Below are 24,235 nucleotides of genomic sequence, written 5' to 3'. Positions count from 1 at the left end.
TCCTGTGGGCTTTACTCGACATGAGCCCCGATGAGTAATTTCTGGGGCTCGTGGCGCCCTAGGAGGCCATCCTGTGCGAGATGCGATGACTTCAACGTCTCAAGAATTTGAGCAAGCACGCCCTACTTGGGGCGGGGAAGCGGGTCCCACAAACCTGGGCAGCCACGTGGCTGGTCACTTCCTCTCGGTCCCGAAGGCGGCGGTGGGCAAAGCCCGGGCCGCGCGCGGAGCCCTGTGGGCGCTCGCCCTCCTTCCTCTTTCGGCGGGTGGCTCACGTTTCTACCCCCCAAGCTGCTTTCGCTTTGCCCCTCTGCCCGTTCAACCGGAGGGTCCTTCCCTTCGCAAACAGCTCTCGAAAACTTCCTGCCCGCGCCTGCACCCGCAGCCCCGCACCCGCGAGGCGGCGAGCGTTTTTTGAGGCCCTGCTGGAACGCCTACCAGTGTTTGGATTTTTACATCTCCCCCTCTTCCCCCGATAACCCTTGTGAAAAATCTCCAATGTACGAAAAAGTCAAAAGAACCGTAGCCGCTGAAAACACCCGCCACCTCGAGTTTTGACCTGTGACGTTCCGCTTGGTTTGCTTTGTGCTTGCTTCCGTCGAGCCGTCTTTTTTTCGGGGGAGGGGGTGCATTTCGAAGTAAGTTGGAGATACCACCCAGTCGATGGCACCTCTAAGCAATTAGGCTAGTACCTCCTTCGCTAGACTGAACGAGTTTAACAACATCTGGGTTTCTTTTGAGATAAGATTTGTATACACTGAAACGGAGCGGACCGTGTGAAGAGTGGTGACAAACGTCTACATCCGTGTAACCTGAGCCCCGTCTCCCTTTGTTTGTAATGTAACCTTTGATCCCTACGAAAATATTCGCCACGTTGGTGGAAGCGGTAAAGCACAAAAACCCGTGCACGAGACACGTCTACCATGGGCCGCCCTGACCGAAAGGAAAGCTGGGATTTGAACTCAGGACTCGGGCTTCCGAGACCGAGCTCTTAACCGCCCCCTGCCCTTCTCCTCGCCGGGCAGTTTGCACGGCAATACGAAGACCTCTGTTCCTCCGTGGCCACGTAACTGCCCCGTCATCTTCCCCGTGAGGCGACTCTGCCAGGCCACATCGCCTCACGCTGTGAGGAACGTGTCGTTTCTCTCTCTCCAGATAAGGAACCCACGCTGCAGAGCTGATGCAGTTTCCCCAGGCTCGCACGGCTGGCGGGTGGCAGCGCCACAGAGCGGCGCGCCCGGTGGCCTGAGGGGCGGCGGGGGGGGGGTGGCACAAAGCAACGCGCTGCGGCGGGTTGGGCCTGCCCCGTGACTGCGCCGATAGTGGAAGTGAGGCCACAGGGCTTCCGAGGGTGGAAGGCAGGCCCTTGTCCGTACAGAAGGTTCTAGAAAGTGTCCGCGGTCTTTTTTTTTTTAGCGTCGAGAAACACCCCCCAGCAGCGTGCGCTCGGCCGTGAGATCGAATGAGGAGAGCGCGGTCGAGTCTTCCTCGGGGAGGAGGAAGGCCGCGCGGCGTCTTGTTTGGGTTGAGCGGGTTGGCGGGGTGGTGTGCGATTGGTGGGAATGCAGGGGGTCGAGCCGGGGAAGGGGCCTGGGGCGGCCGGCGGGAGGCCTCTGGCGCCTCTGCTTGTGTGTGTGTGTGTGTGCGCGTGTGTGTGGAGAAGGGGGCACCGCCCATGGAAACGAGCAGCGGCTGTTCGTGGCGCCCCCGGCCCGCTCCGGCACAACGCTCTGCTTTTCACACGGTCTCAAGTCCCGCGTGTGTGGGGGCCGGTCCCCCTCCTTGGACGTCTGTGGCCTTGCCTTGCAGAAGGGCCCCGCTGGGAATTCGGGGCCTGGCTCTCGGCTCGAGGTGTCAGCCCTGGGTTCGCTGGGCGCCCGATCACTCTCTGGTGGGGGGCTGCCTGTGCCCTGGGGGGTGTCGAGGCCAGGAGCACCCCCAGCCGTTGCCCGAAGTCCCCCACGGGCGGGGGTGGGGCAGACCGCCCCCAGTTTCCTTGAGAAACATTGGCCACACCGGCTGGTTGGGGTCTTCGGTGGCCTTACTGTGGCCTTGCAGGGGTTAACTGTCCCAGCGCCGCCCCCAAATGTCCCTGCCCAACTGGCCTTTCCTGAATGCTGGCCCCTGTTCTTCTGGAATGGGGAGGGGCGGTGGGCCGGCTCTGAGAGGCAGGGGTCCCCGTCACCAGGGCCGCATGCACCCTGTGGCCCTCCTCCCCCCAGGGGCCCCGCTGGAGGGCACGTCCCCTGAGCCGGGGGTCAGCACCCACTCCGAACAGGGCCCGACGGTGAAGCTTGGCAGATCCGCGGGCCGCCGGGGCTCCGTGGAGCCAGACCGCTGCCGTCAGGGTCACCCTGCTCCAAAGCAGCCCTGCGAGCGGGCGTGTGTCGCCGGGTGCCAATAAAACCTTTTTTTTTTTCCCCCAAGATTTATTTTTATTCATTTCTCTCCCCTTTCCCCCCATGGTCTGCTGTCTGTGCCATTCGCGGTGTGTTCTTCTGCGTCCGCCTGCATTGTCCGGCGGTACTGGGAATCTGTCTCTTTTTGTTGCGCATCTTGCTGTGTCAGCTCTCCGTGTGTGCGGCGTCACTCCTGGGTGGGCTGCACTTTTCTTTCCGTGGGGCGGCTCACCTTATGGGGCGCACTCCTTGCACATGGAGCTCCCCCATGCGGGGGACACCCTGCGTGGCAGGGCACTCCTTGCGTGCATCAGCACTGCACATGGGCCAGCTCCAAATGGGCCACGGGGCCCTGGGCTTGAACCCTGGACCCTCCATATGGTAGACGGACGCCGCATCCATTGAGCCACGTCCGCTTCCCCCCGTAAAACTTCATTCACGAGAGCGGGCGCGGGCCCCGCTTGCCGGCCGCACCTCGGCGCTGCCTTGTGCCTGGCGTGTCCGGGTGGCTGTCAGGAACAGGGCCCCTGTGGGCCGGTCCCCACGAGGAGGGTCATTGCCCGGGGCCGCGGGGCCTCCCAGGACCCTCCCCGACGCGCTCGGACCTGGCCGAGGACGCCCGTGGGCTTCTGTTCTCGTGGCTCGCGTCTGTCCGCCTGCACCCTTGCGGGAGACTGGAGGCGGGAAAGCCAAGGTGGGCCGGGAACCCCCTTCGTCCAGGCGGCGGACGGTAGCGCCACGTCCCGGAGCCCCCGGAGCCCCGGAGCGTGGGGGAGGCTCGCGCCGTCGCGGTTTCCCCGCGGCCCTGGCTTCCACCTTGCCGACCCCCGAGTGCTGCTGTAGGACGCGTCCTGCGCGTGGCCTGGGCAGGCCGAGGGCAGGGTTCCCCGGGGCCTGTAGGGCCGTCCTCTCGGGGGGCCGGGGCGGGGGTGTGCTGGTCCCTGGGGTGGTGGCTGCTCGGCTCCCGTGGGGCAGGTCGACCCCTCTGCCCTCGCCTCTTATTTTTAAATTGACGTGAAATTCCCATAACCTAAAGCTAGCCGTTAAGAGCGTCCGGCCAGTGGCCTCTACAGCGTTCACAGTTGTACGGCCTCCACCTCTAGCTCTAGCTCTAGAACATTCTTGCCTCCCCAGAAGGAAACCCTGCCCGGTCAGCCGTCACTCCCCACTCCCTCTCCTCCAGCCCCCGGCAGCCACCACATTTTACCTGTTCTGGACGTTTCTTATAAGTGGAATCATACCCTACGTGGCCTCTGGCGCTTGGCTGCTCCCGCGCAGCCTGTTGTTGGGTTTCACCCCATCTCGTGGGCCAGCACTTCCCTCCTTTTCATGGCCAGATACCACGCTCTCGTCTGGATGGGCCGCGCTGGGCTCCTCCAGCTCCTCCGTCTGCGGATGGCCACGTGGGTCCTTACCCCTTTCTGGCTGTTGTGAATAATGCTGCTGTGAGCAGGTGTGGGCCTGCCTGCCTTTTTTTTTTTCTTTCTTAAAAGACTTTATATTGAGATAATTTCAAATTTACAGGATAGTTACGAAGATAATACAGGGAACTCATAATGTACCCTGTACTCGGATATCCAGCTCCAGCAGCTTTTAGTATTTTGCCACATTGGTTGTATCATTTTATTCTACTCACCTACCTGCCTGTTTCCATCCACCACCTCTCTTTTTTTTTTTTTAAAGATTTTTTATTTGTTTCTCTCCCCTTCCCATCCCCCAGTTGCCTGCTCCCTGTGTGTTCTTGTGTGACCACTTCTGCCCGTATCAGCGGCACTCGGGAATCTGTGTTTCTTTTGTTATGTCATCTTGTTGTGTCAGCTCTCCGTGTGTGCGGTGCCATTCCTGGGCAGGCTGCACTTTCTTTCGCGCTGGGCGGCTCTCCTTATGGGTGCTCTCCTTGTGCGTGGGGCTCCCCTACGCGGGGGACACCCCTGCGTGGCAGGGCACTCCTTGCGCGCATCAGCACTGCACATGGGCCAGCTGCACACGGGTCAAGGAGGCCCTGGGTTTGAACCATGGACCTCCCGTGTGGTAGATGGACACCCTAACCACTGAGCCAAGTCCATTTCCCTCCCTCTTTCTCCTTCCTTCCTCCCTTCCTCTTTCTTCATCCTCTCCATCTTCCTCTCCATTTCTCTGTGCCCCCGCCCATCCACCCCACCCATATCCATCCGCCCTTTTGTGTGTCTGTTTACTCAACCTGTTTCCTAAACATTTGTGGGAAGTTGTGGGCATCCTGCTCCCTGAGCGCTTCCTGAACGCTGCAGCTACGCTTCCTAGGAGCGAGGCTGCCTGCTCTGCGTGGGCGCTGCGGGCTCTTCCCCGCCAGGTCGCGGAGGGAGGGCGGTGGCCGGGCCGCCTCCCCGGGAAGAGCACCGAGCGAGCCCACGGGCGCTCAGGGATGCGCCTTCCCCGGCTTCTGGGGCTCCGCGCACGGCCCGCCTGCACGCCCCCGCCTGCACGCCCCCGCCTGCACGCCCCCGCCCCGCAGCCTGGGCTCGGCCCCACCCCCCGCTCCCCGAAGTCACCGTCTCTAAGCCAGCCGGAGCTCGCCCGCCTGCCGCGCCCGGTGCCCTTCGCTCCCGGCCCTGCTGGCCAGCCTTGGGCACCCCGGAAAAGGGTGACGCGGGCCAGACCGTCTCATCCGGGGCTGCAGAAGGCCCCGTGTGCCTAGTTAGCGAGTCCTGCTCAGGCTCGCCACGATGCGCGTGGCCCAGCGTGCCATGTGTCCAGGAGGCAAGGAGCGCTCCCCACCACCCGCACCCCCAGGTTCCCTCCCCGGAGGTAGCCTGCCCCCTTCCGGGGTTTTCTGCACGCACGCCCTGTGTGTTTTCTTTTTCGGTGAGCCTGGATACCCACGTGAAGAAGTTTCCTCCGCGCTCTTCTGTGCCGTCTTTTATTTTAGCACGCTGGCTGCAGTTCGCCGTGGGCCCTGGCTTCCTCGCTCCCGGAGCGCTTGGCGGAAGGTCTTTTGTCTGGATGCGCCATCGTTTGTTTAGCAAGTCTGATATCACTGGGACTTGGGGTTCCCACTCGGGGATTTTTTTTGGCTGGTAACTGCAAGGTTTCAGCGGATATCCTTGCACGAGTCTTTATGCGGGTGGCTGAGTACAGCGAGGACATTTTTAGGTGCGGGGTTGTAGAGGGTAGGTGTGCCTGTTTTTTTTAAATAGGTGTGATTTTAACTTTTTCTCCCCACGTATAATCTGCTCATTATCATTATTAGCCAAAGTTTTCCAGATATTAAGTGTTTTTGCTCATTCTGAATTGCCAAAGAAAAGCCACCGAGCTGAGTTTTCACTTTCAGTAGAGCACGATGCGAAAGGAGACTGGTTTCGGCTGCAAGCTGTGAGCTCACCCAGCAGCGGACGATAGCTGCTGCTCAGTGTTGTTGCAGGGCAGTCGATAATGCGGGCGCTGGACCACTGCGCTCCATCCGCTCCCCTGCGCTCCATCCGCTCCCCGGGGAGCCCTGGTATTTTTGTGTGTGTGTTTGTTTTTAGGAGGCAGGTGCTCAATGAGCTCCACCTGCTCCAGCATTAGTTTTAAAAGTTTCACCCTCGTCCCTCAAAGAAACCCACACCCTTTAGCAGTGACCCCAGCCCCTGGAAACCAGGGCACTACTTCCTGTCCATAGGGATTTGCCGCTTGTGAATCTTTCGTCTTGGTGGAATGACATGACGGGGTCTTTTGTGCTCGGCATCGTGTTTTAGTTTTTTTTAAAGATTTATTTATTTCTTGTCCCCCCCCCATTGTTTGGGCTCTCTGTTTGCTCTCTGTGTCCATTTGCCATGCGTTCTTCTGTGCCTGCTTGTCTTCTCTTTAGGTGGCACCAGGAACTGATCCTGGGACCTTCCTGAATGGGAGAGAGGTGCTCAATCTCTCTCTCTTTTTTTTTTAAAGATTCATTTATTTATTTATTTCTCTCCCCTTTTCCCCCACCCCGGTTGTCTGTTCTCTGTGTCTTTTTGCTGCGTCTTCTTTGTCTGCTTCTTCTGTTATTGTCAGCGGCACGGAAATCTGTTTCTTTCTGTTGCGTCATCTTGCTGTGTCAGCTCTCCGTGTGTGCGGCACTGTTCCTGGGCAGGCTGCACTTTCTTTCCCGCTGGGCGGCTCTCCTTACGGGATGCACTCCTTGCGCGTGGGGCTCCCCTACGTGGGGGACACCCCTGCATGGCACAGCACTCCTTGCGTGCATCAGCACTGCGCATGGCCCAGCTCCACACGGGGCAAGGAGGCCCGGGGTTTGAACTGCGGACCTCCCATGTGGTAGACGGATGCCCTAACCACTGGGCCAAGTCCGCCGCCCACTCAATCTCTTGTGCCACCTCAGCTCCCTAGTCTGCGTCTCTGATTGTCTCTTCTCTGTGTCTCTTTTTGTTGCGTCATTTTGTTGTGCCAGCTCTTCTGTGCAGACTGGCGCTCCACGTGGGCCAGCTCGCCATGCAGCCCAGCTCACCGCACAGGCCAGCTCGCCTTCACCAGGGGCCCCAGGAACTGAACCCTGCACCTCCTCTATGGTAGACGGGAGCCCAACTGCTTGAACCACATGCACCTCCCAAGATTTCTTTTATTTATTTGTCCCCCTCCCCCTTGTTGTTTGTCCTTGTTGTCTGCTTTGTGTTTATTCGTCTGCTCATCTTTTTAAGAGGTCTCAGGAACTGAACCTGGGACTTCCCATGTGGAGAGAGGCGCTCAATCACCTGAGCCACCTCAGCTCCCTGCTTGCTCTGTCTCATTCTTTCCTCTTTGCGTCTCCTTGTTACATCACCTTCCTGCACCAGCTCGCTGTGCCTGCCCGTCGCCATCTTGCTCCTCTTCTCCAGGAGGCACCGGGAGCCGAACCCGGGACCTCCCAGGTGGCAGGCGGGAGCCCAGTTGCTCCAGCCACACCCACTTCCCTGGTCTCCTGTCCCCGAGGCTTGTCCGGGAGCAGCATGAATCCGAGCTTCCTTTCCTTTCTCTCCTGAGTCGCCTTCAAGCATGTGGCTGTTTGTTGGCCTCGGGGGGCCTCGGGTGAGCCTCCCGCCCCTGGGTGACTGTGCACCCTGTGAACCCGGGTGGCCACGCCTGCCCTCCCCTCCCTGCCGTGGCTCCCTCGCCCCATCTTGCCGGGGTGCGCGGTGCGCCGTGCACCCCCTGGATCTGCGTGCTGAGTAGGCGGGAAGGCCGGGACAGGGTGCTGGTGGGCCCTCGACCCCCGGTACCCCCTCTCGGTCCGTGACTGCAGCTGTGGGTCAGACCTGCTTTCCTGGGGGCGATGGGAAGGGCCGTCGCTGCCATCAGACACTCAGGCTTGTGGTGGGGAAGGACCTGGAGCCCCCAGCAGAGGACCCTGGCCTTGGCCCTCCCCTCGGCCCCGTGTGCTGTTGGCACGTGAAGAGGTGCTCACCTTGGGGCACCGCCTGCTTGCCGTGAACCCCGGGAGGAGGGAAGGCTCTGGCGTTGGCTGCGGGGCACGGGCTCCTGACCAGGGCGGCCCTGCCTCCCCTCGGCCGTGTCTGGAGGCCTCTGGTTGTCCCCACTGGGGGGGGGGGCGCCCCTGGCGTCGAGCGGGGAGCCCAGGGGGGCTCAGGACGGCCCCACCCCAGGGATCGACTGGGCCCCGATGTCAGCAGGGCCAGGGCTGGGCAAACCTGCCCTCGGCACCCCTGGGGGCAAAAGGGGCTGGGGCCCTCGGTGGCTGTCGGTGCGGCTTCCAGGGGCTGTGGCCCATGACGTCGCGCTCTTGGGATGCGGCTCGGGCAGCAGATGCCCCCGGGCTCCTGCCGAGTCCACGTCTCGGGGCGGGTTGGCTGGTGGTGTGGGCCAGCAGGTCCACAGAGTGAGGGGTCGGGGCCGAGGAGTGGGGGAGAGGCAGGGGCTGACGGGTCAGGCGCCGTCCTGGGCGATGCGGTCGGGCCAGGGCCTCCGAAAGTCCATGTGGGTCGGGGTCTGTGTCTCCTTGAGGTTCCCAGAGCAGGCTCCCCCTACTGCACAGCTGTCACTGCTTGGGGCGGGGGCTCCCGGGCACTGTCCGGTGTCGGGCGGCCTCCTTGGCCATCCCCCCCACTCGATGCCAAGAGCGCCCCCCGCCCTCAAGCAGTGGCAACTGAAAAGTGTCTAGACACAGCTGCGAATTTCCAGACACAGCCTGCTGCCGAGACCCGGTGATGTGTGTTAACTGTAGGCAATGCTGCAGAAAGCAAAGTACGAGGAACCCCCACCCCGAAGCCCTGAGCTTCCAGGGGTCCTGGGGACGGCCAAGAGTGTGGGCGTCCTGACGGGAGGGTGTGGGGGCGGGCTGGGCCTCGTCGTCCCCTAGTCCAGCGCAGGGGGCGGGCACCTGCCCCTTCCCTGCGGGCGATATTCCCCGGGCCCGGCCGCCGCGGCGCCCGACGGCGGCCCTGGGAGCGCGGTGAGCAAGCGCCCCCCTCGGCTCTCCCCCCAGATGGAGGATGGCCACACCCTGTTCGACTACGACGTCCGCCTCAACGACACCATCCAGCTCCTGGTGCGGCAGAGCCTGGCGCTGCCCCCCGGCGGCAAGGAGCGGGACTCGGAGCTCTCGGACACCGACTCGGGCTGCTGCCTGGGCCCCAGCGAGTCCGACAAGTCCTCCAACAGCGGCGAGGCGGCGCTGGAGGCCGATGCCAAGGCCGGCCTGGCGGACGAGGACGCCTGGGACGAGACGGAGCTGGGGCTGTACAAGGTGAGGCCGTAAGTGACCGGCCCCTCAGTGGCTTTGTGGCCCCGTGGCCGGTGGCCTCCGTCCCGTGGGAAAAGTGCCAGCGGTTCGTTTCGGGAAGGTTCCTTGGAGCAAACAGTACTCCAGGGAGTCCTTTTGGTTTTTTGAGGCCGTTTTAAAGCAACTCGTGGGTGGTATTTAGTCTGACCGCCACCTCCTCTCTCCAATTCTGGAACGTTCCATCTCCCATAAGAAGCCTGTCCGCGGTCCCTCTCATCCCCCTCCCCGAGCCCCCGGCAGCCACTCCTGTCCTCTCCTCTGTCTCTCAGGGGTTAGACTCCTCCGGGCCTTTCGGTTACGTGGACTCCTGCAGCACGTGGCCCTTCGCCTCTGCGCGCCCTGCTTGGCTCCCGCTCCCAGGGTGCGTCCCTGGCGTAGTGGGAACCAGAACCCCCACTCCTTCCCAGGGCCGCATAACATTCCGCTGCCCGGATGGGCCGCATTTCCTTTCTCCTTCGCCAGCCGACGGGCATTGGTGTGCCTTCTGCCCTCCGGCGCGCGTGATGCACGTGCGTTCGTGGACCCGCTCCTGTTGGCCTTTCCGGGGGTCTCCTGGAAAGCTGGAAAGCAGAGTTCCACGTTGGGGCCCGGCCTGCAGGTGGCTCCTTTGGCCTTTGCAGCGGCTGTAACATTTTGGAAGTCGCTGTCACTGCCGAGGAATCAGGGTGTATCACGGTTTCCAGCCTCTTTGGAAACCCGGAGAGCTCCGGCCTCCCGCGCAGCAGCCGTGGCGGGGCCGAGGGGCCCTGCTCCACGCAGGTGACAGGCCTCTTCTCCGCCCCCCTTGGTCGTCCTCGGCTCAGAGGCGGCGGCTCACAGGGAACAGTTCCGGGGACCCTTGGGAGCGTCAGGCGGCGTTTTCCGTCGTGGTGACTGGAGGGCGGAGGAGGGCCAGCTCGGTTTCCTTATTTCGGTTCTAGAGGCCAGAAATCCAAAATCCCGGGGTCGGCAGGCCACGCTGCCTCGGAAGCTTCTGGAAGAGCCCCTTCCTTCCTTGCCTCTGCCGGCTTCGGGTGGCCGCCGCCCTCCTCGGCGTTGCGTGGCCTGTAGGCCCTTCCCTCCGCCCCTCGCCCTTCCCGGGTGCATCTTCTGCGGCTTTCGTGTGTCTCCCCTCTTCTTCCAGGGACACGAGTCACTAGACTCAGGGCCACCCTCCTCCGGTGGGACCCGATCCTAAATAATCCCACCTGCAACAAACTCTAGTTCCAAAGAAGGTCAGGTTCTGCGGCGCTGGCGGGGTAAGGCTCCAGCATGTCGTTTTCGGGGGGCACAGTTCAGCTCCCGAGAGGGCGGCTGCTCCTGGCATCGAGTGGCGGGGCCAGGGGAGCCGTCGACGGTCCTACAGCGCGCAGGCCGACCCCGCCATCCCAGGCGCCGTCGCCCCGGGGCGCCTTGGAGCTTGCGTCCCCGTGCCCCCAAGGCCCCCTCGCCCACAGCGGCCCCGTCCCGAGTGGGGACGCAAGCGCTTTCTCGTCCCTCGCAGGTCAACGAGTACGTGGACGCCCGGGACACGAACATGGGCGCCTGGTTCGAGGCGCAGGTGGTCCGGGTGACGAGGAGGGGGCCCCCCCGCGACGAGCCCGGCAGCTCCAGCTCCAGCCCCACCCTGGACGAGGACGTCATGTACCACGTGAAATATGACGAGTGAGTGTCGCTGGGGGCGGTGGGGGGTCGCTGGGCGGGCGCTGCTGGCCGCGCGGGTTCGGGCCCGGAGTCTGGCGCCATCTTGGGGCCAGTGTCGGCCTCCGGGGGCCCCATCCCTTGCCCCTCCGGGCAGCACCCGGGGCCACCCCCCACCCCCAGATGAGCACCGCGGCGGCCCAGAGCTGGAGGAGAGCTCTGCGCCGGTTCCTTGCCATCCAGCCGGAACCCCGGCCCCCCCACCCCATTTTGTTTTATTCGTCCCCCTTGTCATCTTGTGAGCCGTCCTGTGGGTTTCTTGTCTCTCTCCCCGGCTGGAACGGCTCCATTCCCTGTGCTAGGTCTTTATTCTTTATTGGGTGCCTCCTGGGTGCCATCCCCATGCCGAGAAGGCACGGAGGGGTACATCTGCCCCTCCAGCTGAGCCCTGACATGCAGGAAGCTTAGCTCTTTAAAAAATGTATCAGTGGGAGCAGATGTAGCTGGAGTGGTTGAGTGCCTGCTTCTCATATACGAGGTCCTGGGTTCGATCCCAGGTGCCGCCTAAAAACAAATCAAGCCAATGACAAAAACAAACCAGTGAAAGAGTGAAAAAACCAACTCTAGTTGGGGAGCAGATGTAGCTCAGTGGTTGAGCGCCTGCTTCCCACGTATAAGGTCCCGAGTTCAATTCCCAGTACCACCTAAAAAAGAAATAATAAAAAAAAACACAACTGGCCTGATCAGAGGAGAGACTTTTTCTGATCGCAAGATTCGTTTAGCTCCTCTTGGTTGGTGGTTGACAAACTTAGAGCTTGTCGGTCAAGTCCAGCCGATGGTCCATTTTTGTAACTAAAGCTTTCCTGGGACCTGCTCATCAATGCGTTGCTTATGGCTGCGTTTTTGCTGACGGGGGCAGAGTCTCCAGTAGTTGCGACAGAGCCCTTCCTGCTCACAAAGCTCAAAATATTTCCTGCCTGGCCTTCTACGGCAAAAGTTTGACGAGCCCTGATTCTGGCAGGTTCCTAGGGAAAATAACTTATTTTGATTAATACCAGCTAATCAAAGAAGAGACTTGGGGTTGCCCTCTCCCATTTGAGGTTCAGCTTTGTGGCTGGCAGAATGCATTTCTTTAGCCCTTGCTACCTTCTGCCATGTTGGCGGTGGAGTGGGGCTGGTGGAATAGCCCTGTGGGCCTAGAATAACTCCTGTTGGGTTCTAACATCAGGGGCAGCGTATTGGCCTAAATTCTTTCATACCCGTCTACCAGAAAAGCATTTAGAAGTGCCTTTCAGCGCACACGTGTTGAGAAAAGTCAAAACCTCTTTTCTCCCCAAATTTCATCCCATAATTGGGAGTGCATCTTCCCTCCCTGTGTATTCTTTTTGTTCTATTTTTTCTTTTTTTAAAATCCTTTTTATTTTCCTTTCTTACGTGTGTCTTGATGGGGACGAGGTGTGTTTACTGTTGGGACAGCCCTCCCAATCTGGGTGTCGTGTGTGGCCCTGGGGGGACGTAGTCTTGCTTTTTGGCAAGGAGGCAGCGGGGATCGAACCCGGGACCTCGTACATGGGAGGCAGGCACTCAACCACCGAGCCACATTCGCTCCCAGGAAATAGTTTTAACGACCCCCCCCCGTGGGGCCCGACGATAACGGGACGGCATGGCGTTTTCCTCCAAGCTACCCGGAGAACGGCGTGGTCCAGATGAGCCCCAGGGACGTCCGAGCGCGCGCCCGCACCATCCTCCCATGGCAGGAGCTGGCCGTGGGCCAGGTGGTCATGCTCAACTACAATCCCGACAACCCCAAGGAGCGGGGCTTCTGGTACGACGCCGAGATCCTGCGCAAGCGGGAGACCAGGACCGCGCGGGAGCTCTATGCCAACGTCATGCTGGGGTGAGTGTGCCGCGCCGGGCCCCGGTCCCTGGTGGCGGCCTTCTTGCCCCCACACCGGCTCACCACCCCCCACTCTCTGCGATGGTGGACGCTAGTGGCTCTGGAAACCAAGTCCAAGCCTCCCCGGGTTTCCCGCCTCCTCCTCCCTCTCTCTGTGCTGTTTTAATTTTGCCAGGTAGGCAGTGCACCCAAGTGGGTCCAGATTCAGGGTGCGCCAAAGTCTCTGCACTGAGCGGTGGCCCTTCTTCCCCGTGCCACGTCCCCCGGTTCCTCTTTATGGAGGCGCCGCTCTCGCCAGGCTCCTTCTGCGTATGCTCCTGCACAGACAAGCGCACGTTTACAGACTCGTAAATAAACGAAACGCGCATAGGGCTCCTGCCAACTGCAGCCCACAGGCCACGTCCAGTCTGCCCCCTGTGTTGGTAAAATAAAGTCTTATTGTAACCCGGCCCTGCATATGGTGCATATTATCTGTGGCTGCTTTGGGACTGCAAAGGCAGGGTTGAATGGTTGCAACCGCAACCACATGGCCTGTTACTGTTACTTACTATCTGTCCCTTGGCAGAAAATGCTTGCTAAAATCCTGGTCTACTTGGTTTTTTTTTTTTTTTTAAAGATTTATTTATTTATTTAATTTCCCCCCTCCCCTGGTTGTCTGTTCTCGGTGTCTATTTGCTGCGTCTTGTTTCTTTGTCCGCTTCTGTTGTCGTCAGCGGCTCGGGAAGTGTGGGCGGCGCCATTCCTGGGCAGGCTGCTCTTTCTTTTCATGCTGGGCAGCTCTCCTCACGGGCGCACTCCTTGCGCGTGGGGCTCCCCCACGCGGGGGACACCCTTGCGTGGCAGGGCACTCCTTGCGCGCATCAGCACTGCGCATGGCCAGCTCCACACAGGTCAAGGAGGCCTGGGGCTTGAACCGCGGACCTCCCATATGGTAGACGGACGCCCTAACCACTGGGCCAAAGTCCGTTTCCCTACTTGGTTTTTGATTTAACCGCTTATCTGTGAGATTGATCCACATCAGTATCTTTTTTTTTATATATATTTTAAAGTTCCTTTTCTGGCACTTTTTATTTTCAAGATTTATTTATTTATTTATTTATTTATCTCCCCTCCCCCCCACACCCCCGTTATCTGTTCTCTGTGTCTATTTGCTGCGTCGTCTTTGTCCGCTTCTGTTGTCAGCGGCAGGGGAATCTGTGTTTCTTTTTGTTGCATCATCTTGTTGTGTCAGCTCTCCGTGTGTGCAGTGCCGTTCCTGGGCAGGCTGCACTTTCTTTTGCGCTGGGCGGCTCTCCTTACGGGGTGCACTCCTTGCGCGTGGGGCTCCCCTACGTGGGGACACCCCTGGGTGGCGCGGCACTCCTTGCGTGGATCAGCACTGCGCATGGGCCAGCTCCACACGGGTCAGGAGGCCTGGGGTTTGAACCGCGGACCTCCCATGTGGTAGACGGACGCCCTAACCACTGGGCCACGTCCACCACCCACATCAGTATCTTAACAAGCTTCCATGGTATCCTTCCTCCCTCACTTTAGCAAGTGGCCCTTCACTTTTTTTTTTTTTTTGCATGTGTTAAACGTAGTGTCAGAATTGGGACTATTGATAAATAATTTATGTATCACACAATGTCATCTGAAGTACAATGACTGACGTATTTCAGTAAATGAATATGGATGTGCAGCCATTGCCACGATATAGTTTGTTTTTGGTGTGAGTTTTTAAATTTCCTTATGGTTGTGGTAAAACACGTGTAACATAAAATCATTTTAACCATTTGAAGTGGACAATTCTCTGATATAAACTACACTGACAGGTCTGGAATTTTCCCGCCATCTATTTCCAGACTTTTCATCATCCCAAACCCACACTCCTCGTCCCCGAGCAGTAACCCCAGTCCCCCCATCCCACCCCGGTAGCCTTCTGCTTTCTGTCTCTATGCCTTTGCTTATCTGCAGTATTTCACGTAGGGGAAAACCATACATGTTTGTCCTTTATTGTGTCTGGCGTCTTTCACTCAACACGACGTCTTCACGTCCGTCCACGTTGCAGTGTGGACCAGGCCTTCATTTCTTTTTTACGGCTGAATAATATTCCATGTCTGGGTGGACACACTTCGTTCCTCCATGGCCTGTCAGTGGACGCTTGGTTGACTTCCAGCCCTTAGGCTCTTGTGAATCAGGCTGCAGTGAACATTGGAGTACACGTGTCTGTCCGAGCCCCTGCTTTCAAGTCTTTGGGGTCTATCCCTGGGAGGGGAATTGCCAGGTCATATGGGAATTCAATGTTTTAATTTTCTAAGGAACCGCCAAACTTTCCCACAGCAGCCACTCCATTTTACATTCCCACCGGCAGTGTACAAGAGCCCCCATTCTTCTCCTCCTCGCCAACACGCGCTCTTCTCAGTTCTCTTTGTAACGACAGCCATCCTAGAGGGTGTGGAATGGCATCTCATTGTAGTTTTAATTTGCCTGTCTCTAATGGCTAATGAGTTGTGTTTGTTTTCATATACCCGTTGGCCATTTGAATATCATCTTTGGATAAACCGTAATCCTGGTTTGTTTGTTTTTAAAGATCTATGTATTTACTCCCCTCCCCCTCATTCTCGCTGTTTATTCATCTTCTTTTAGGAGGCAACGGGAACCAAACCCAGGATGTCCCGTGTGGGAGGGAGGCACCCGATCGCTTGAGCCACACTTGCTCCCTGCTTGTTTTGTCTCTTGTCGCATCTCCTTGTTGCATCTCTCGCCACACCAGCCCTTCACATCAGCTCGCTGTCTTGCTCGTCTTCAGGAGGCACCCAACTGCTTGAGCCACATCCACTCCCTCCTGTAATCCCATTTGAAAAGACTTCTAGCTCCACATAAAGTTCCTCACTCCCTCCTCCAGCCTCTGCAACCGCTGTTCTGTCTGGTGTTGCCTCTTGTAGAAATTTCACCAATGTTCATAACATACTCTGTGTCTTCCACTGCGTATGCTTTCTGGAGTCTATCCCGGGTGTCGCCTGCCCTGGTGGTGGGATCCTCTGTCAGACAGTCCTGTTCCACAGTCGTCTTGGAAGTTCAGATTGGAACAGCCCGTGTGGCTTTTGGTGTTTCCCTCTCGTGAGCCTGCTTTCGCCCTGTCACACGTGAAACATATTCCTCTCAGCATCTTCGCTGTGAACACTGCAGCTCACGGGATGAACGCCCGGCCCCCCGCCCCCAGCGGCGCCCCAGCCTCCCTGTCACCGGCTCAGCCACGGTCATCCAGACTCCTCATCCTCTGGATGCATCCCTCCCCGCTCTGCACCTTCCACCACCCCCACACTTGTCCTTCAGCTCGGCCATTGTTCTCTGGACTTTGCTCTGCCTGGGAATGGGCACCACGCGCTCCCTTTGCAGGCTCCTGGCGCCTTGACTTTTTCTGCCCAGGCGGTGTTCTGGATTTTGCCGCCTGCCGGCGGGCTCCTTTCTATGACAAAGGGTGTTGGGCTGTGGGGGGGGCCACAGCTTCTGGGCCCGTTGGAGCCCCAGAGGCGCAGAAGCCCCACGGTTCCCGTGCTGGGTTGTTTCATCGCGTGCGCGTTAGTTACTTCCTGAGCAGTGTAGACGTGACGTATAGGGGAGGTACCGCACGCTGAGGCCAGTTCTAGGCATGAGGTGAGAGTGGGCTCTCTGCCTTGCATGGTGGGCACTCGGGGCTGCGTAATCTTCTGTCCCAGGCCACTCGGGAGCAGACAAATAAATACCATAGCACACCGCCAGGTGCTACGGGTGCTGAGGAGAAAACCAAAGCTGGGGAGCAGGAGAGGGTGCTGGGGTGCAGGGTGGGAGGTGACATTAGAACAGAGTGCCAAAGGAGCAGGGAGGGCGCAGCACACGGATATCTGGGCGACAGTGCGCAGGCAGCGGGCACGTGCAAAGGCCCTGCGGCAGGGCTGCTCCTGGAACGTTTGTGGCAGGGCAAGGAGGCCGGGGGTTGGCGTGGAGGGAGGAGAGGAAGAGGCTACCGGAGCTGCCTGGGAGTTCTTGGGGCGTGGCCAGGACGGGTAAGGAACTGGGTTTATTCTCTATGGCAGTCCGCCCCTGGAGGGTTGCAGTTTGACCTAGTTCTAGAAATCATCCCTCCAGCTGCCTGGCAGATTCGGACTGTGGGGGGCAGCAGAGAGACCGCGAGAAAGCGGCGGTGGCCTGATCCTCCCTGGTTCATGGGCGAGGACGCTGAGTCCAGGGCCCTGTCCCCGTGCCAGCGACAGTCTGACTGAGAAGGCGTGGCTGTGGCTGGAGCCCAGACGCTGAAGCTGAGCAGCCAGGCTGCAAATCTCCCCGCAGGCTGTGTGACCTTGCACAGGCGACTTAACCTCTCTCTTCCTCGGCCTCCATAATTTTGAAGTGAGAACGAGCTGGGTCCCTGCCGCCGCCTCCTAAGCACCCGACCGCCTCTGCAAAGAGCTGGCGGAAGGGGCCGCGGGGCCTGGCTCGCTCTCCTGTTCTCCAGAGGCAGCCCAGGCCCCGTCTCACCTGGCTCAGGTGCCCCCTGCCCTCTGCAGCACCTGTTCTGCAGGGTCTCCCTGGAGCACCAGGGACGTGTGCTGGCTCTGGCCCAGCCGCCACGTGCCCAGCGGGTTAAACCGTGGGCGCTTGGCCGCCAGCGGGGGAGTTGGGCATCCGGTACGTGCACCAGGCCTCCTCCTCCTTGTCGGCCATGCTGCCCCCCCAACGGCTTCTCTCCCACCCGCGCAACGCCCGGTAGTTTGGCCAGGAGTGGCTTTTTGGGGAAGATTTATTCATTCCTTCGCCTTGCCGCTTGTGCTCGTCATCTGCTCCCTGTGTCCATTCTGTGCCCGCTGGTCTCTCTTCTCTTTAGGAGGCACCGGGAACTGATCCTGGGGCCTCCCCACACAGGGGAGAGGAGCTCAACCGCTTGAGCCGCCTCGGCTTGCTTGTTTGTTGTGACTCTCATAGTCTTTCCTGTGTCTCTGGTTGCGTCAGCTCTCCTCGTGGGTGAGCTCGCCTTCACCAGGAGGCCCCGGGAGCCAAACTCAGTCGCTTGAGCCACATCCGCTTCCCTGTCCGGGCAGCCCGGGGCTTTGACTAGGCCACACAGCGGCCTCCACCCCAGGCCTTCCAGCCGCTGCTTCTGTGGGGAGAGATGAGCTTGGGAGTCACAAAGGAAGGGGCAGGGGGTGGGGACGGGGAGAAGGGGCTTTGCAGGCGTCTCTGGGTTCCAGTCCCACCCCGGCTAACTAGCCGTGCCCTTTGGCCTGTTGCTTAGTCTCTCTCGGCCTCAGTCTCCCCCGGCCTCAGTCTCCCCATCTGGGAAACGGAGACCTCCCCCGCAAGGAGCGGGACGGCGGTCGGGAGCACTGCGTTCGGACTCAGATGCCAGCTTGCCGTTGACCTTGTGAATGACCGGGGAGGATGCCCTTGTCTGCAGAAAGGGGCAGGAACGGCGCCCACCCCGAAAGCCGGGGTGCGCCGAGCTGACGGACGGAACGGGCGTGGCCTGGCGCTGGCAGGGTGAGGCTCCGTAGACCCCTGCGCTGGGGCCAGTGGTGTCAGCAAAAGGCGCCAGGGGTCGCCTCCACCCTGCCGGCCCCGGGGGTGGATGTGACAACCCCGTGAAGCGCCTGGCTTCTAGACGCTGTGCTCCTAGGAGCTGCCCCTTGTCAACTCAGGAAGGAGAGGGGAGGAGTCCCCTGGGCAACCCAGGGAGGCCCCGAGCTGGACGTCTGGCAGTGCCGTGCCCCCGGCCCCGCAGGGACGTCCACGCTGGACTCGTGGGCCCTGAAGCCCAGGGCAGAGGAGATGCCTGGTCACAGCCTGCCACAGCCACCCGCATCCCTCCGTATCAGACCCCAGAGAGGGTGTCACATCTCCAGGGACAGGCGCGCGTGGCCTCTTCTCTCCTCGGACAACTCAGGTGATTAGAAAGTGCTTCCGGCGACTAAGCCAAAACCTTTCTCCCTGCCCCGCGGTTTCCCAGACTTCTCACGCTTGCACACCGTCTTGGTGGTTTTTGCCGAATCTCTGTTCCCTGTGTTCTATTAATGTTTTTTTTTAAATCAACCAACTTTTCCCAACTTAAACCAATAGAAAAAGCTTGATGAAATTATGACCAAAAAACAACTTTATCTACAAAAACAGGCAGAGTATGGCCCTCGATACTCTAAATACATAGGCCGTGGCCCGGCAAAGTGCTGGTAACGCTGTCGCTTAGCCCCGGAAAAACTGCACATCTGTGTAGTCTAAACGTAAAAAGGATAGAAATACTTCTTGAGCCAGGGTCCTCGCTAAGAAGTCGCCTTTTCTGGGGTGCTGCTGAGTGAGGAAACGGCTGACAGCGGGAGCTGGTTGGTGACCGCCCTTTGGCCCTGTGCCCCCTCCACCACTGGAGAGAATTCTTCCCCACCTCCCCTTCATGCCAGGAAGCAGCACGGGGGCTTTGGGCGTGTCCTCGGGTCAATCGTGGTGGTGATCTGGCTGCCCCGCAAACGTGCTGCACAATGGCCGCTGGCCCGCGTGAAAGGGGCAGGTTGTAGAGCTGTAAGTTGCCGCGCGGTCGAGCTGCTTACAAAGACCACAAAGCGGTGACTGAGACCCGGAGATGCCAGCCTCACTTGGGAGCTCACGAACCCAAAGGCAGACCCGGGACAGCCCCTCGTCCTCCGTCCCATCCCGTGGCGTTGCCGGCGCTGGGCCTTCCGAGGAAGCGCTTTGCAGCATGATGGTCACTGGCTTCCAGGACAGTGATTCACGCAGAGCGTTTCCAAACGTGTCTCACACTGACTTGCCTTTTTTTTTTTTTTTTTTAAAGATTTATTTATTTTAATTCCCCCCCTCCCCTGGTTGTCTGTTCTCTGTGTCTATTTGCTGCGTCTTGTTTCTTTGTCCGCTTCTGTTGTCGTCAGCGGCACGGGAAGTGTGGGCGGCGCCATTCCTGGACAGGCTGTACTTTCTTTCGTGCTGGGCGGCTCTCCTTACGGGGCGCACTCCTTGCACATGGGGTTCCCCTACTCACGGGACACTCCTGCGTGGCAGGGCACTCCTTGCGCACATCAGCGCCGCGCATGGGCCAGCTCCACACGGGTCAAGGAGGCCCGGGGTTTGAACCGCGGACCTCCCATGTGGTAGACGGACGCCCTAACCGCTGGGCCAAGTCCGTTTCCCCTGACTTACTTTTTCCAAAGCACGCGCGGGGCATGGGTGAGACAGCCTGCTTGCCGAAGCCCGGGCGCGGGGCACAGGGCGCGGGAAGCAGCCTTAACCTGGGCTGGGGAGAGGGGGTCAGATCCCCGCCCCTTGCCCGCTGCGAGGCGCAGCCGCCCTCTCCCTCGCCAGCCCCACGGGAGGTGGTGGGGGTCCAGGAAGATCGTGGGAGGGGCCCCGAGCCGCGTTACCCGTGGGCTCTCGCCAGATGGCGGCCCTCGTTAGCGTCATTGGTTCTTTTTGGCTGAGTCGGGCATTGCCCAAGATGCTGTGCGCTGAGGAGGGGTTGGCCGTGGTCCCTCTGGCGGGAGTCCGCCAGCCGGGTGAGGGTGACACCAGGCGCGGCCGCCGTGGCGGCGGGGCCCCTGTCTGGCCGGGGAAGCTCAGCCGGGCGGCAGCGTCCCAGATCGCTGCCAGCACCCACTGCGCCGACTTGTCACTGCAGACCCTCTGTGTCGGCTCATCCGCCGTGAACTGCTGTGAGTTCATTCTCTCGTTCGTTTTAACTCCTCTGTCCTGCCGCCGTTCTCGGTTACCGTGCACTTGTAGGAAACCGGGCGAGGGAGTCCTCGTGCCCTTTATCCTCCAAAGGGTAAGTCTTGCAACAGGATGGTCAGTGTCACACCCAGGCGCTTGACATAAGATATGGAGCCTTTCCCTCCCCTCGAGGATCCACCCTCGTGCCCTCTTGTAGCCATGCCCGCCCTCTGCACCCCCTGCCTCGGACTCCGGGCCACCCCTCATCTCTTCTCTGTCTGTGCAACTTGGTCATTTCACCAACATCCTGTATACGGGGCCCTACAGCCTGTGATCTTTTGAGATCAGCCTTCTTGTCGGCATACCTTCCCAGAAAGTCACCCGAGGGTATTGGTGGTCGAGTCTTTATTTTTTATTTATTTACTTTTTAAAAAAGACTTGTTTTATTTATTTTTCTCATCTTTACCCCCTCTTGTCTGCTCTTTGTGTCCATTCGCTGGGTGTTCTTCTGTGTCTCCTTGCGTTCTTGTCACGCAGGACCAGGAATCTGTTGCTTTTTTGTTGCGTCATCCTGCTGGTCACGGTGCACTCCTGGGTGGACTGTGCTTTTTTTTAAAAATTTTTTTTTTAAGATTTATTTTTTATTTATTCCCACCCCCCATTGTTTGCTCTCTCTGCCCATTCACTGTGCTTTCTTCTGTGACTGCTTCTATCCTTAGCAGCAGCACCGGGAATCTGTGTTTCTTTTTGTTCCGTCATCTTGCTGTGTCAGCTCTCTGTGTGGGCGGCGCCATTCCTGGGCAGGCTGCACTTTTCTTTCGCGCTGGGCGGCTCTCCTTATGGGGCGCACTCCTTGCGCATGGGGCTCCCCTACGCGGGGGACACCCCTGCGTGGCACAGCACTCCTTGCGCGCATCAGCACTGTGCATGGGCCAGCTCCACACGGGTCAAGGAGGCCCGGGGTTTGAACTGTGGACCTCCCATGTGGTAGGCGGACGCCCTAACCACTGGGCCAATTCCGTTTCCCAGACTGTGCTTTTTTTCACGGGGGGCAGCTCTTCTTGCAGGGCACACTCCTTGCACATGGGGCTCCCTTATGCGGGGGACACCACTGCGTGGCTGGCACCCCTTGTGCATAGCGTCACTGTACATGGGTCAGCTCATGACACGGGTCGGGAGGCCCTGGGGATTGAACCCTGGACCCTCCATATGGTAGATCGACGCTGTATCCACGTGGTATGGACGGATACAGTTTAGGAACCATCAGCCCATTGCAGGATAGCTGACTAGCCTCCAGCTTTTGACCCTTAGAAGCAAAGCTCCCGTGAACTCGTACATGCAGCTTCGTTTCCCTGGGATAGAAGTACCCCAGTGTGCAGGCGCTGGGTCGCATGGCGATTTAATTTGCTAAAAGCTTCCAGGAGCAGTAAACCAGGAATGGGTTGACTTTTACAACAGGGATTTCCTAGGCCAAGAGCTTACGATTCTGGCACTGTGAAAGCGTCCACATTGAGGCGTTGTCAGGAGATGCGTTCTTCCCGAGCTGCAGGAGTGGGCGATGGGGCATGTGGCAGCGTCTTCTCATCTTGCTGCTCTCTTCTGGCCTTGTTGCTTTCAGCCTCTGGCCAGAGTGTCTTCTTCTGGCTCCTGGGCCATCCCGTCTCTGGGTTTTTCTCTGTCTCTACAGCTTTTTCTGAATCTGTGGCTTTTTATTTCTCTGTAATGGACTCCAGTAAGAGGATTAAGAGCCACCCTGGGTCATGCAGTCTAGTCAGAGGCCCTTAACTGGAGTAATTTAATCAAAAGGTGGTCCCACCTACAGTATGTTCACATGCACAAGAATGGATTAGCTTTAGGAACGGGATTTTCTGGGGTCCACAAAAGCTTCAAACTGCCACACGTAGTAATTGCAGGTTAGTTTTATTATAAGAAGCTACCCAAGTGTTTTCCAGAGTGACTTGTACCATTCCCACCAGCAATGTCTGAGGTTTCTCCACATCCTTTCCAGCCGTCGGTGTTGTCACTGTTTTATTTGAGGCCTTCTAGAGGTGCATAGTGACATCTCACTGTGGGTCCCCTGCCCCGTTATGTACCAGGGCCAGGGATTGAACCTGTGACCTCTTGTATGTAGGAAGCCAGAGCTCAACCACTGAGCCACAGCAGCTCCCCTGAGTTGGGTTTTTTTTTCTTCATTTGTTTTGCTTGTTGTTTGTTTTCGTTTTTTCCTAGGAGGCACCAGGAACCAAACCTGGGACCTCCCATGCGGAAAGCAGATGCTCAACCACTCAAACCACATCCTCTCTCTTGCTGTGGTTTGTTTTTTGTTTTTTTTTAAAGATTTATTTATTTCTCCCCCCGTCCCTGTTTGCTCTATGTGTCTATCCGCTGTGTGTTCTTCTGTGTCTGCTTGTCTTCTCTTTAGGCAGCTCCAGGAACCGATCCTGGGACCTTTTGGTGTGGGAGAGAGGCGCCCAGTCTCTTGCACCACCTCAGCTCCCTGGTCTGCTGCGTCTCTTATTGTCTCTCCTCTGTGTCTCTTTTTGTTGTGTCATCTTGTTGCACCAGCTCTCCACACGGGCCAGCACTCTGCATGGGCCATCTCGCCCAAGCTCGCCCTCACCAGGAGGCCCCAGGAATCAACCCTGGACCTCCCATATGGTAGACGGGAGCCCAGTCGCTTGGGCCACATCTGCTCCCTCACTGTGGTTTTCATTTGCTTTCCCCTAGTGGCTGATGACACTGAGCATCTGCACGAGCTTACTGGCCGTCTATCTCCAGTGAAATGCGTGGCCATGCCTTCTGCCTGTGTTCTAATTGGATCTTTTGAATTTTGGCTGAGTTTTTTGAGAATCCTCATATAATCTAGCTACTAGGCAGAAAATGGGCTTTGTACAGCTTTGCTCCCAGTTTGCAGTGTGTCTTTTTATCCTCTTCCCAGGATCTTTTGCTGAGCAAAAGTATCTAATTTTTATGACATCTGATTTATAAATTTTTCCGTTTGCAGATCATGCTTATTTGTTAGAGACAAATCCTTTTAATGTTCCTTGATATGAGAATGTCTTTTTCCCCTTCATTTCTGAAGGATAGCTTTGCTAGGTATAGAATCAAATTTGTTAGCTTTTTTGTTTTTAGGCGGTACTGGGGACTGAACCTGTAACTTTATACGTGGGAAGCAGGCGTTCAACCCTGAGCAAATGCGCTCTTGCAAAATCTTTAGCTTTTTAAAGTTAGAATTAGTGTTTTTTGAAAAGGTTTTATTTATTTATTTATTTCTCCCCATCCCCTTTTTATTTACGCTAGCTGTCCGTTCGTCTTCCTTTCAGGAGGCACTGGGAACCGAACCCTGGGGCCTCCCACGTGGGAGGGAGGCGCCTCATTGCTTGAGCCACTTCCGCTCTCCACTTTGTTGTGTCTTTCATTACGTTTTCCTCCCTGCTTCCCTTGTTGCATCAGTTCGCCGCACCAGCCCGTCAAATCAGCTAGCCGTCTTGCTCGTCTTCTCCAGGAGGCACCGGGCACCGAACCCAGGACCTCCCGTGTGGTAGGCGGGAGCTCAATCACTTGAGCCACATCCGCTAACCAGATTTAATTTTTAAATTGAAGTTTTAGCATGTAAAATCTCAAACCTTGCAAAGAGTATACCTACTGCCTAGATAGGGCCCATAGCGAGCAGATGCTAAACCGACATCTGTGAGTCCACAACCCACCACCCAGTGAACCAGGGCAGGTCTAGGCCTCTTGGGGGACTATTCTGAATGTTCTGCTTGTTTTCAAATTTTATAAACACAGCAGCAATAAAATGTCAAAAAGGAGAATAGATAAAGGAGGAACACTGTCCTGATGGAATCGCCTATGGTGGGAAGGAATATCAAACTATCACCAGGGACGACCCCTGGATCGATCTCAGAAAAGCAATGGCGGGAAAAAGAA

The 24,235-nt window shown here is 58.3% G+C and overlaps 1 protein-coding gene across 3 annotated transcripts in view; it reads left to right on the top strand.

The window, feature by feature from the left end:
* UHRF1 (ubiquitin like with PHD and ring finger domains 1) overlaps window positions 1-24,235 on the top strand; it is a 40,762-nt gene that overhangs the window by 2,448 nt on the left and 14,079 nt on the right. For all 3 annotated transcript variants that reach the window (XM_058282035.2, XM_058282036.2, XM_058282037.2), the window contains 3 exons: window positions 8,830-9,090; window positions 10,610-10,770; window positions 12,428-12,643. In XM_058282035.2, the coding sequence (XP_058138018.1) occupies window positions 8,830-9,090; window positions 10,610-10,770; window positions 12,428-12,643 (638 nt within the window). The remainder of the gene's footprint in view (window positions 1-8,829; window positions 9,091-10,609; window positions 10,771-12,427; window positions 12,644-24,235) is intronic.

The sequence above is a fragment of the Dasypus novemcinctus genome, chromosome 19 (genome assembly GCF_030445035.2).
Source record: "Dasypus novemcinctus isolate mDasNov1 chromosome 19, mDasNov1.1.hap2, whole genome shotgun sequence".
Lineage (NCBI taxonomy): Eukaryota > Metazoa > Chordata > Mammalia > Cingulata > Dasypodidae > Dasypus > Dasypus novemcinctus.
This window is presented reverse-complemented; position numbering and strand designations above follow the sequence as displayed.